At 56.1% G+C, this 11,208-nt stretch overlaps 2 protein-coding genes across 2 annotated transcripts; one reads left to right on the top strand and one right to left on the bottom strand.

The window, feature by feature from the left end:
• The first annotated feature begins 1,813 nt into the window (after window positions 1-1,813).
• On the top strand, window positions 1,814-6,861 carry Il27 (interleukin 27). Its single transcript, XM_015491229.2, has 5 exons — window positions 1,814-1,975; window positions 3,908-4,080; window positions 4,166-4,264; window positions 5,136-5,294; window positions 6,393-6,861. The coding sequence occupies exons 1-5, from the start codon at window positions 1,945-1,947 to the stop codon at window positions 6,666-6,668; spliced, it is 738 nt and encodes a 245-aa protein (XP_015346715.1). The 5' UTR covers window positions 1,814-1,944; the 3' UTR covers window positions 6,669-6,861.
• Apobr (apolipoprotein B receptor) lies at window positions 6,739-11,171 on the bottom strand. Its single transcript, XM_015491230.2, has 4 exons — window positions 11,019-11,171; window positions 8,012-10,675; window positions 7,665-7,930; window positions 6,739-7,578 (listed from the first exon to the last, which is right to left on the bottom strand). Exons 1-4 carry the CDS (start codon window positions 11,073-11,075, stop codon window positions 7,509-7,511), a joined length of 3,057 nt encoding a protein of 1,018 aa, XP_015346716.1. The 5' UTR covers window positions 11,076-11,171; the 3' UTR covers window positions 6,739-7,508.
• Between the last annotated feature and the right edge of the window lie 37 nt (window positions 11,172-11,208).

The following is an 11,208-nucleotide window of genomic DNA, read 5'->3' as shown; positions in this document are numbered from 1 at the left end:
CCCCCCCCGAAAAAAAGAAGGCAGTGCAGACATTCTAGCAGAGAGAGCAGCTTTAACAAAGAGAAAGCTGAGTGTTCAAACTTGACCACAAAGTCACCAGAGCTAGAATAGGGTGAGGCCGGAGGAATTAGCTACAGCCAAGAGAAAGGCAGAAGAAGCAATGAGGGTCAGGGGCCCAGGAGATTGTAGTCAGAGATGGGGAGAGGGGGTTCAAGATTTAAGAAGTGGTTCTCACATATAATCCCAGCAACTTGGAAGGCTGAAATCAGAGGAGCATAAGTTCAAAGCCAGCCTCAGCAGTTTATCGAGGCCCTGAGCCACTTAGTGAGACCCTGTCTCAAAATAAAATATTAAAAGGGCTGGGGATGTGGCATCCCTAGGTTCAATCCCCAGGAAAGAAAGAAAGAGAGAGAGAGAGAGAGAAAAGATTTGAGAAGTGCAGCAGTTTCAGATGGAGGGAAGACCACATGCTCAAGGGGGTGCGAGGGGTGGCCATGGCTCCCGGGTGACAGAAAGGACTTGGGAATGCATGGATGACCAGCCAGTGCTCTATCTGTCCTCACCATCCTTGAGATTTACGTCCCCAGTCCTGCACCACGGAGCCCCAGCTGCTTGGGAAATGGAGGAAGGAGCTTCTACCGCTAGGGGGAGCTGCAAGGAAACCCGTCTGACCAGGATGCTCCAGGCTGGTTTCCTTCTTCTCCCCCAGCAAACCTCTGATCAGCTCCCAGAGCAGCCGCTCCTTGTTCCTGGCACTCGGTCCTTCAGGCAGCCCTGATGGGCAGTGCCCAGGCAGAGCTTAGGAGGTGCGATGTGGGAAGGGGAAGCCCCCTTGGTTTCTGTCTCATAGCAGGGACCCAGCAGGGAAACCCCACAAGTCCTAAAAGGAAAGCGGCAGCGGTGGGTCTTGGGGAAGACCAAGAAACCCCATCCCCTCCCTGAAGATGGGAAATCCAGGGTGGGGCTGAGGGCGGGGCTGTGCTGGAAGGGAGACCGCTGGTTGATGTAGCCCAGCCCAGAAGCACGGGGATTCTTGTGGGTTCTGGCCGAACCCTGATCCTGACCTCACACAACCCCACCCTGGCCACGAGCTGAACCCTGGTCCTAGCCTTCAACAAGCCTATCCCTGACCAGAGCAGAGCCCCAGGACATGGGTAGCTCTGACCCCAAACAGACAGACTCAGGATGTGGGTCCCATACTAGATTCGGAAACCAGCCCTAGACCAAATCCTGACCCTGGATATGATGGAGCTTTAATCCTATATCTGATTCTGGCCAAAGACTGAGCCCTTGACCTTGGATGGAGCCAATCCTAGTCCCAGACATGTTCTTGGGCCTGGGTCTCATCCCCTCTGACCCCAGTTTATAGACAGCTCTGATGCCATCCCTGATATCATCAGACCCAGCCCCCACCCACCTTGCACCAATACTCATTCCAGCCACCATTGAAATCTGACATCCCTCTCATGCACACACCCCCCTCAGCCATCTGGTAAAACAGAGAGGATGAGGATGACTCAGAACCCCTAGTCCCCTTTGGTGGGCAATCCCCTTACCTGGCCATCCATCTTTTGAAGGACAGTGGACTGGTGATGGCTCCCGGGTGATGGTGACAGAGCAGACAAGCAGGAGGGGGTTTGAGTCCCTGGGACCCATGCACAAATAGAGCTGGACAGCATGCCCCAGAAGGGGGCACTGAGGAAAATCCTAGACCTGAAAGCCGGGAGCTCAGATTCACTGAAACCCTAGCTTCCCGCCATCCCCCGTGCCTCCCACCCCCTCTGGGAAGGGAAATTACATTTCCCTATTTTAGCACAAGGGGTGGCGAAAAGCGAATACAAAGTTGAAAGTACAAGTAGGACGGAAAGTGAAACCGGGTGCAACCCCCAGTATAAGACTCCCCCCTACCCAGGAGATGGCTGGACAAAGAGGCTGGGCCCTGACATGGGCCAGACGGCAGGCGACCTTGGCTGGCGTGAGTTGGAAGCCAGGGCTGAAGTGGAGGGGCGGGAGGCTTGGGGGAGACTGGGCAGAGGATGGGAAGGCTGACTGGTGTGGACGGAATTCATGGCATGGGGACAATAACTTAGCCAGGACCAAGGACCCGGCTCGCTGGAGCCTGGGACTGAGTATGGGATAAGTGAGGTGGGGGCCTGGAGCAGTAGGGTGGGGGTGTGGTCCAGGGCAGGGCACAAGCGGGACAGTTTTGCTGGGATGAATGGGAGGGACTGGACAGGCAATTTGACCAGGACCAGGATGAGGCAGATACATGACGTTTGAAGTAATCGAGCCAGAGGCGGATGGTGAGGCTGAGACTGAGAACTGAAGCCAGTCAGAGGAAGTGCAGCAGGGTGAGTTGGCACAGATGGGGGCTGAGGGTAAGGAACCAGCAGCCTGAGTTGGACACAGGTCTTTAGTCCGAAGGTGGGAAGGAGGTCCAATCTGCAGCTGGCAGCTAAAGATCTCAGGGGCTGGTGCCAGAGCTGTACGCAGAGGAGAAGTTGGTACCTCTAGGTAGGGCTGAGGGCTTGAGGGTGAGGAGCGAGCCTTTGAAGGCCAGAGCCAAGAACCCAGGACTGGATACAAGGGTATGGAGCAGCTGGGGACTCTAGAGTTCAGGCAGGAAGAGGAGTAAAGTACAGGTGACACAAATCAATCTGGATAGGCAATACCACAAGGGCCTGGGCCCCCAACATAGAGCTAGGAAGAAGCCTATTCTGCCTTGGGTCTCCAGGATGCCAGAGGGTCAGAGTGGCCCCCAAGCCAAGGAACCAGAACACCAGAGATCTTAGGCGTGGCCCACATCCTCTGGAAGTCCATGGGGGGAAGTGGGTGGCCCAGAAACTCCTCTTACCCTTTGCTGAGAGGCACTTTGAGGAGCAGTGTGCAGGGATTAGAGATTATCCTTGGACAGGGAAGGGGCCTGGAGAGCAGCAAGAGTGGGGATGGACCAGGGTTTGGTTTTTAGTTTGAGTTTCGATGGCAATTGTGTAACTTCATGATGGCTAGATTTCCTCACCCGAGGGAGAAACCACTGAACACTGCCCTCTGCCCTGGGCGCCCATCCTGTGGCTCCTCTTCCCTCTTTCCAGGAAAACATAGGGTTTGAAGCATCCTCTGATGCCCGCTGGTCTGACCCCCACTTTGCAGACGGGGGCCTGAGGCATAGAGGAGAGACAGCTTGCTCAAAGGAAGACCAGGATGAGAAACAGAGTGCCCCCCTCCCATGCCAAGCCCCCTCCCTCCCTTCCCAGCACCCCCGCCCTTCCTACTCTCATGCTGCAGACTTGCCCCAGGTGGGTTCTGCTGCAGAATGACCCCCCGCCTTGGCGGAGGCCTTACCACATAGGATAGAACCACAGGTCATGCCATCCCTGGGGCCCCTAGTAGCCAGTTCAAGGCATCAGAGCCACCTGGCTGAGCCCAAGGAATCCTTGGCAGAACAGACAGTCCCCACTCCTGGGCCAGGTAGCTGCCTCCTCTGAGGTCCCTGGAGAAAGCAAGTGGACTGTATGTTTGGACAGATCTGGAATCCAGCCCTGGCTCCCCACCCCCATCTCTGCTATCTGAACTTGGGCCAGTCCCCTTCATTGAGCCCAGGTTCCTCCTCTGCAAAATGGAGAGAATTAACAGCAACCAGTTGTGCCCCTCAGAAAAGGCACTTGGCCAGGGAAGTGAGTAGGGAGACAAGATCCAGCCTTGGGTCTGCTTACAAAAATGAGCACTTTGTGCAGACTTCATATGGTGGCCTCAATGGTCCCCATCATGGTGTGGAGGGGCTGTGTGAAGATACCCGAGAAAGTTCCCACTGGGGCTTGCCCATCACGCAGGCTCGGAAAAGTCACATTCCCTTCCTTCTCTGAGTTCTTCCCAAGCCCACATCTTGCTCCCCTCCTCGTTTCTCCAGGGCTCAGCCTGTTACTGCTCTCCTTGCTCCTGGTGCAAGCTGGTGTCTGGGGATTCCCAAGGCCCCCAGGGAGCCCTCCTGTGAGCCTGCAGGAGCTGCGCAGGGAGTTCAGGGTCAGCCTGCATCTTGCCAAGAAGCTGCTCTCCGAGGTCCGGGGCCAGGCTCATCGCTTTGTGAGTTTTCCCTAATGCAGCTGGCTCTAGGGATGAGGAGACCGTCAACCCCCATGGGCCACCACTAACAGACTTCACCCTTCAGGCTGAATCTCGGCTGCCAGGAGTGAGGCTGGACCTGCTGCCCCTGGGAGAGCAGCTCCCCAACGTTTCCTTGACCTTCCAGGCCTGGCGCCACCTGTCTGTGAGTGAAGGGGGCTGGTGGGGCGGGGCCAGGAAGCTGGCAATAGACAGGGCAGCATAGAGACAAGTTGGGGATTGATTTGGGGACAGAATCTGGATGAGACTGAGTGTGTGGTTGGACATAAAGATGAAGCAGAGGGCTGGGGTTGTGGCTCAGTGGTAGCGCACTTGCCTAGCATGTGTGAGGCACTGGGTTCGGTTCTTAGCACTGCATATAAATAAATAAAATAAAGGCCTATCAATAACTAAAAAATATATTTAAAAAAAAGATACGCAGAGATTTGGAAATGGGATTAGGAAGAGGGAAAGAGTGAAGCCGGGTATGGGAATGGAGTGGATTGGGAATGAGTGGGATGGAGTTGGTGTTGGGGGGTGGGAAGAGAAGAAAGGTTGATTAGGGATGAGAAGAAAGGTTGGGATGAGGGCAAACATCAGGTGAAGGATGGAGAAGGGATGGAGATGGCTGGTGGGACCGGAGTCAGAGATGAGATGGGGAGACGGTGAGAGTGCATATGGAGGAAGGACCCACCTGGGACCAGGAATGGGAATGAGGGTGGGAAAGAGGTTGGAAACAGAAGGAAAACAATTGTGCAGGAGACAGGAAGAGACGATGGGGGAATGGAGTGGAGTGGCAGAGGAAGAGTGATGGGGACGGGACGGGGTTAGAGAGGGGTTGGGGCATGGGACAGGAAAGGAGATGGGATAGAGGTCAAAGACAATGGAGGTGGGAAGTCTGATAAGCACAGGAAGGAAATGGGGATGGAGATGAGGCTGACAATAGAAACAGGAGGCTGGAGCGTGAATGAGCCTGGGCTTGATCCGGGGTTGGGTAGGGTCATGCTTGACCTACCCTTGTCCCTCCCCTTCAACAGGACCCAGAGCGACTCTGCTTCCTCTCCATGATGCTTCAGCCCTTCCATGCCCTGCTGGGAGGCCTGGGGAGGCAGGGCGGCTGGACCAGCTCAGAGAGGATGCAGCTGTGGGCCCTGCGGCTAGATCTCCGGGACCTGCAGTGGCATTTCCGCTTCCAGGTAGAGTGCCCACCCACCCTCTTTGACCCGCTAAGACCAATACACAAAACTGAGGTCCACTGATTCCCTTTACAGAACACCCCCTGCCCTCAGGTTGGGCGAGTCTGGAGGGAGGTGCTCTTCTGAGCAAGTATACGAGAATGTGCAGGAGGGTGTAGCCACACAGGGTCCTACACAGGGTCCTGGCTCTGCCACCCAAGTCCCTGCTTTCTTTTGGGGGTTGGTCTTTAGTGAGATAAGGGCGCTGGTTTACCCAGGACAGACTGCCATCAGCAGGCCCCGCAGCGAGGTCAGAACCCTTCTCCCTGTGGTTCTCTGACACAACCCAGATCCTCCTGACCATTTCTAAGAGCAATAGAAATTTCAGTCTTAATAAAAAGGAAATGGAGGGCTGGGCTTATGGCTCATGGTACGGGGCTTGCCTAGCGTGTGTGAGTCACTGGGTTCAATTCTCAGCACCACATATAAACAAAATAAAAGTCCATTGACACCTAAAAAAATTAAAAAAAAAAAAAAGGAATGGAAACACAAGCAGCAGATAAACTGGCTGCACCCTACCTCTGACCATTTCTGATCCTGAGACAATCCAAAACGGCAGGGAGGAACTTCCAGAACAGAACCCCAATCCCCAGGGCAACCCAGCTCTGTGAGCATCCTCTTGCTCCAAACTTCTATCTTCTTTTATATATATATATATATATATTTTAGTTGTAGGTGGATACATTTTTTTTCACAGCCTCATCAATATTTAGTTATTTATTTTTATTTATTTTTTTATTATTAGTTGTTCAAAACATTTCAAAGCTCTTGACATATCATATTTCGACAATATCTTTATTTTATTTTCATGTGGGGGCTGAGGATCGAACCCAGGGCCTCATGCATGCGAGGTGAGCACTCTACCACTGAGCCACAACCCAGCCCACAAAATTCCATCTTCTTAAGCTCAAAAAATCAGGTTAAGACACCTGAGATGACGACATGGAAGATCTGAAGCAGGGGTTATCCAGGGGCCTGATGTCATCAGGAGTCCCTGGGCTCAGATTTGCTCAGGTTCTCCGCCTGCCCACTGTCTGAGCTGCGGATCTGTCTTCCTAGGTGCTGGCTGCAGGATTCAACCTGCCCCAGGAAGAAGAGGAGGAGGAAGAGGAGGAGGGGAAGGGGCTGCTCCCAGGGGCTCCAGGGGACTCTGCTCCAGCGTCGGCCCAGGTGTCCTGGCCCCAGCTGCTCTACACCTACCAGCTGCTGCGCTCCCTGGAGCTTGCCTTGTCCCGGGCTGTGCGGGATTTGCTGTTGCTGTCCAAGGCCGGGCACCCAGGCCTGAGTTGGGGCTCTCAACACCCAGATCCCAGCCCGGATGGAGCGATCTTTTAGCCCCTTTCCCTCACCTTTTAGGACTTCAGGACTAGCTTCAGACCCTGTCCAATAACTTAAAGCCCCTCCAGTCCTTGCCAGATATTTATTTCTTAGATATTTATTTATTACTTAGGGAGATGATAGTTTATTTATTATTTCATCCTTGGGGCAGGCTGCCACATTGCGTGCCAAATAAAGCCCTCCCACTCTCTCTTTGCTTCAAGATCTTTTCACAGAAGGGACATCGGACACTCAAAGGACCTGGAGGCCTCTGGTTACCCAGAACCCCTCTCTGCTCCTATGTTTTTGGGGTGTCCTGGTCCACCTTCCCCCACTGTGACCTGCTCAATTGGCAGTTGCCATAGCAACCAGCAGAGTTCCGAAGTTGAACTATCAGTTTGGAAACTCAAGGCAGCTGACCTGCTGCTCATCGACCTTTGAGACCAAAGTGGTGTCCCCGAGGCCCTTCAGACCTCTTTCCTGTGGGTGGGCTTCCCCTCCTATATGGCTCTCTGAGGGGTCCAGGTATGGTTGAGGTCTGCAGGGGTCAGAAAGGGAAGGCTGTGGGAAAAGTCTCCAATTCCCCCCATTTTCCTCGCAGTCTTCTGGGTAGCTGAGACAGGTTGGGGAGGTAACCAGGACAGGAACTCAAGAGAGGCAGTCCCAGTGGCACAGGAGGTCTAGAGTCAGATCCTTCAAGTTCATGGTCTTCACAGATGTCTAGTTATGTTCACTCCATGAAGGACACACCAAGAAACCCAGGCCCAGAGGGTGGGAAGAATGCATCCAGGTGGCAGAGAGAGTCAGGGGTGAGCAGGTCCCCGGGGAGCCCTGTGACTCAGCCGGGTCAGGTCTCAATCACTGGGGCTTCGGCCGACCCAGGCGGGCTTGTAGCTCCTGCATCATGCCCGGGTGTGCCAGGCCAAACCTGGAGGTGGAAGACAGGTGCATGGGAGCTGGTCCTCAGAGGCCCACAGCCTCCACCCTATCCCAGCCCAGTGCCCCTGTGCCTACCCGAGTCCCAAAGTCTTTCTCCTGGCTGGCACTGGGGTCCCTTCAGGTCTCGGGGGGCTTGGTTCTGGGGCCTCCTCCAGCTGGAGTGGCCTCTGCTCGGGTGCTGACAGTCCCTCCTCGGGCTGAGGGCTAGGAGGGTCCTCTGGCTCCTCAGAGGCCTGGACTCGCCGGAAAGAGGGCCGAGAGCGACGCTGTGAGGAGCTTCGGGAGAGGAGGGCGCGGCTCCTCGGGACGGAGACATCCAGGAGGGGCCCAGGAAGCAAGGCCTGCAAGGGAGCAGGGAGACAGTTCTGTGGGCTGGCTTCTAGATCCGGCTTGTCCCCCCTGGACCTCACCAGAGCCCTCACCTCACACCAGCTGCTGTGAGTGTCCCCTCTGGCACTTCCTGCAGCCTCAGCAGTGTCCGAGGGCCCAGGCAGGGCCTCCACAAGGCCCTGCTGTGTCAGCTGCACCTCCTGGCCTTGAACATCCTCCAGGCCTTCTGGATCAGTCTCCTTGGCCTCTGACCTCTGGCCTCCAGTCCCAGGGTCCTCCACATGCGGCAGCCTTTGTCCTTCTCCCTCAGGGTGGTGGTCCCCACACTGCCCCTCACTGTCTGTCCCCTGCTCTCTGGCTTGCCAGCCCCCAGCCTCTTCCAACAGCTGCTCTCCCAGGAACCCCTCAGCCTCCACTTTGGCTTCAGCGCCCTCTGCTCTTGCTGCCTGGGAGCCTGAGGTAACGCCCTCCACCCCACCACTTCCTTCTACCATGGCAGGTCCCCCCACCCCTGCCTGATCTCCAGCCCTGGCCTCAAAAGCCTCTGCTTCACCATCTCTGCCAGTTACCTCCTCCCCTGCTGAGCCTTCTAGGCCCAAATCCTGCCCACCTCGGTTCCCTCCCTCTGCAGCCTCCACCAGCTCTGCCTCTCCTTCAGCCTCCTCTCTCCCTTCTGAGTTCCAGCCTCTCCCATTCTCCCCCACCCAAACTGCCCCAGATTCCTGGAATTCTGGCCCTTCCTCAGCCCCAGCAGCCCTCACAACCAGGACTGCCTCATCCTCCACAATCTCAGGAGCCAAAGAACTGGTCTGTGCATCCTCCTGGTTCTGGAGGCCGAGAGCTGCCTCCTCCAGCCTCCAGCCTCCCCTGGATGTGAGGTCTGCCTCCGATGGTCCTGAGGCCTCCACTTCGCTATCCTCAGTTTCTCTGGCCTCTGTTTCTCCTGGTGACTGGTCTTTCTCTGCCTCTTCCCATTGAATTTCCTGCAGCCCCTGGTTTTCTGCTACAAAGCCCTCCCCCTCCTGTGCTGCACATCCTTGGATCTCTGACAAGTCAGACTCCCAGCCTCCTTTGGCCTTGGCCTCCAGTGCCTGACCTCCTGTAGCCTCCTCCTCCTCATCTTCAGTATCTGTTTTTTCCTCCTGGGTGTTACTACTTTCCCTGTCCCTTCTCCTCTGGTTTTCCCAGTCTTCTCCCTCAGGGACCTCAGGATCTATAGACCCCATGTGCCTGGAATGTTCCTCCAGCCTCCCCTCCATCTCCTCTTTCCTCAGGTCTGAAACTCTCCCAAGTTCTTCCTGAACCCCCTGTCCTTCCTCAGGTTGCTCTGTTGGGGTCAAGACACCTCCCATCAGCTCAGGCTCCTGGCCTTTGGTGACCTTGAATTTGAGGTCATCCCACTCCTCCTCCAATGTTTCTTGGCTCCTCTGAGCCTCCTTACTTCTGTCCTCAACAAACTCTTCACCAGGCCTGGCCTCTGGGGCTGCCTCCAAGTCATCATCACCTCGCTCCTCTTTGTCCAGGGCCAGCTCAGCCTCTGTGACCAGGCAACTCCCTTCCTCCTCCCAGTCCCCCTTGGCTTGTACCTCCTCCTCCTCCTCCAGACGAGCTCCATCAGCCCTGATCTGCTCATCTTGCCTCCCCTCAGCCTCTTTCCCGTGCTGATCGATGTCCCCCTCAAAGCCCTCCCCTGCCTCCTCCTCTGACTCGGGGCCTTCTGCTTCCCTCCCTGCTGTCTGGCCCTCAACTGCCTCTTCTGTTTCCTCAGTGCCCAGGACCTGGGTCTCTTGGGGGAAAAGCTTCACTTCAGTCTCTCCCTTCACCTCTTCTTGAATCTTGATCCCAGTAACTTCTGGGATCCTTTCTCCTGGGACTGGCCCATATTCGGTCTCCCTGACTCCTGGGAGGTCAGACTCTTCCCTGGCTAAAGCAGCCCCGACCTGCTCCCTGTCTGAGGAAGTTATTCTGGCCTCTTCTCTGCCCAAGGCTGCCCGGTCCTCAGACTCTACTACCCCTGTCCCCTGTGTCCCTATGCTTTGGCCATTCCTCACCACTACCACCCCCTCTTCTTCCCTCCCAGGCCCTCTGACCTCAAAGTTTTCAGTTTCTGCAGCTATCTCGGAAACCACTTGCTCTGTCTCCCCGCTGTCCCCTGCCACCTTCTGCCCGCTACTGCCCGCCTTCACCTCAGGCTCTTGGTGCCAGGTCCACTCTGACTCCACCCCCCTGGCCATCCCTGGCTCTGTCACCCTGACCTCTTCCTCCTCCTCCTCCTCCTCATGTTCCCAGTTTCTTGGTGTCTCCCCTCTGCTCACTTCCTGCTCACCAGGCTCCTGTCCTTCCTTGGAGTGACCGCTCCTGTCTTGCTGAGCCCTGGACCCTGCCTCAGACTTCTTCCCAGCCTCCAGGCGTGTACTTGACTCCTGGTCCCCAGAAGCCCTGGCTGCCTCCCGGGTCTCAACGTCCTGCCTGTCTGCTTGAGAGCCCTGGGAGCTACCTTTTCCCCAGCCCCAGGTCTGTTCTGCAGCAGAGCTTCCCTCTGGGCATCTCCCAGCCTCTCCAGGCCCTCCTGGCTTCCCAAACCCCTGGCTCCGGCGGTCTCTAAGGCCTTCCAGGGCCTCCTGGGCTTCCTCCTCTACAGTCTTCTCTGGCTTTCCTGCTGCTACCTCCTGCAGTTCTTTGGCTACCTGTGCCTCCTGCTGTACAGTGGGGACCTCATCTCCTATGAGGTAGGACAAAAAGGCATTGAAGGAATCCTAGAGGAAAAGAGTGGAGAAGGTCAAGGCATGCAGGGAAGGCCAGGCCCAGCCCCTTCCCTGGGGGCCCTGGGCCAGAGGAGCCCACAGTAAGGCAGGCGGGTTAGGGACCTGGGCAGACAGGGAGAACAGGATCTGCAGAAGGAATGAGAAGGTTCCTAGACTGAGGGTGTTGGATGCACTTGTGGGAAGTAAGAGATTAAAGCCCAGAAAGAACTGGTCAAGGAAACTGTCTGGCCCTGTGAACGAAACCTCTAATCTGAGGAGAGGTTCAAAGGGAGGAGGGAAGGTGAAGACACAGGGAATGGGGTGAAAGTCTCTGGCATCTCTTTGCCCCTCTCACCAGTGCCCCCCTCAAGGCCTGATGCAGCCCAGGGAGGTGTAGCCGGAGGAAGTCCATCTTGTGTGTTTCTGTGTGTCCAGAAAGCTGACAAATGGCAGTCCCCACCCACCAAGACAAGACAGTCTTCCCCAGGACCTAAGACACTTCCTCTTCCCCTGTCTCTCCCTGACGCATCCCCAGGCCCTGCCCA

The sequence above is a fragment of the Marmota marmota genome, unplaced genomic scaffold (genome assembly GCF_001458135.2).
Source record: "Marmota marmota marmota unplaced genomic scaffold, marMar, whole genome shotgun sequence".
NCBI lineage: Eukaryota > Metazoa > Chordata > Mammalia > Rodentia > Sciuridae > Marmota > Marmota marmota.
This window is presented reverse-complemented; position numbering and strand designations above follow the sequence as displayed.

Excerpts from the sequence above, each read along its gene's own strand:
- Il27 (XM_015491229.2), top strand. The coding sequence starts at position 1,945 with ATGGGCCAGACGGCAGGCGACCTTGGCTGGC. Across the intron at positions 4,081-4,165 it reads GGGGCCAGGCTCATCGCTTT|GCTGAATCTCGGCTGCCAGG; the intron begins GTGAGTTTTCCC and ends TTCACCCTTCAG. Across the intron at positions 4,265-5,135 it reads AGGCCTGGCGCCACCTGTCT|GACCCAGAGCGACTCTGCTT; the intron begins GTGAGTGAAGGG and ends CCCCTTCAACAG.
- Apobr (XM_015491230.2), bottom strand. The coding sequence starts at position 11,075 with ATGGACTTCCTCCGGCTACACCTCCCTGGGCTGCATCAGGCCTTGAGG. Across the intron at positions 10,676-11,018 it reads AGGCCTTGAGGGGGGCACTG|GATTCCTTCAATGCCTTTTT; the intron begins GTGAGAGGGGCA and ends CTTTTCCTCTAG. Across the intron at positions 7,931-8,011 it reads CTCACAGCAGCTGGTGTGAG|GCCTTGCTTCCTGGGCCCCT; the intron begins GTGAGGGCTCTG and ends GCTCCCTTGCAG.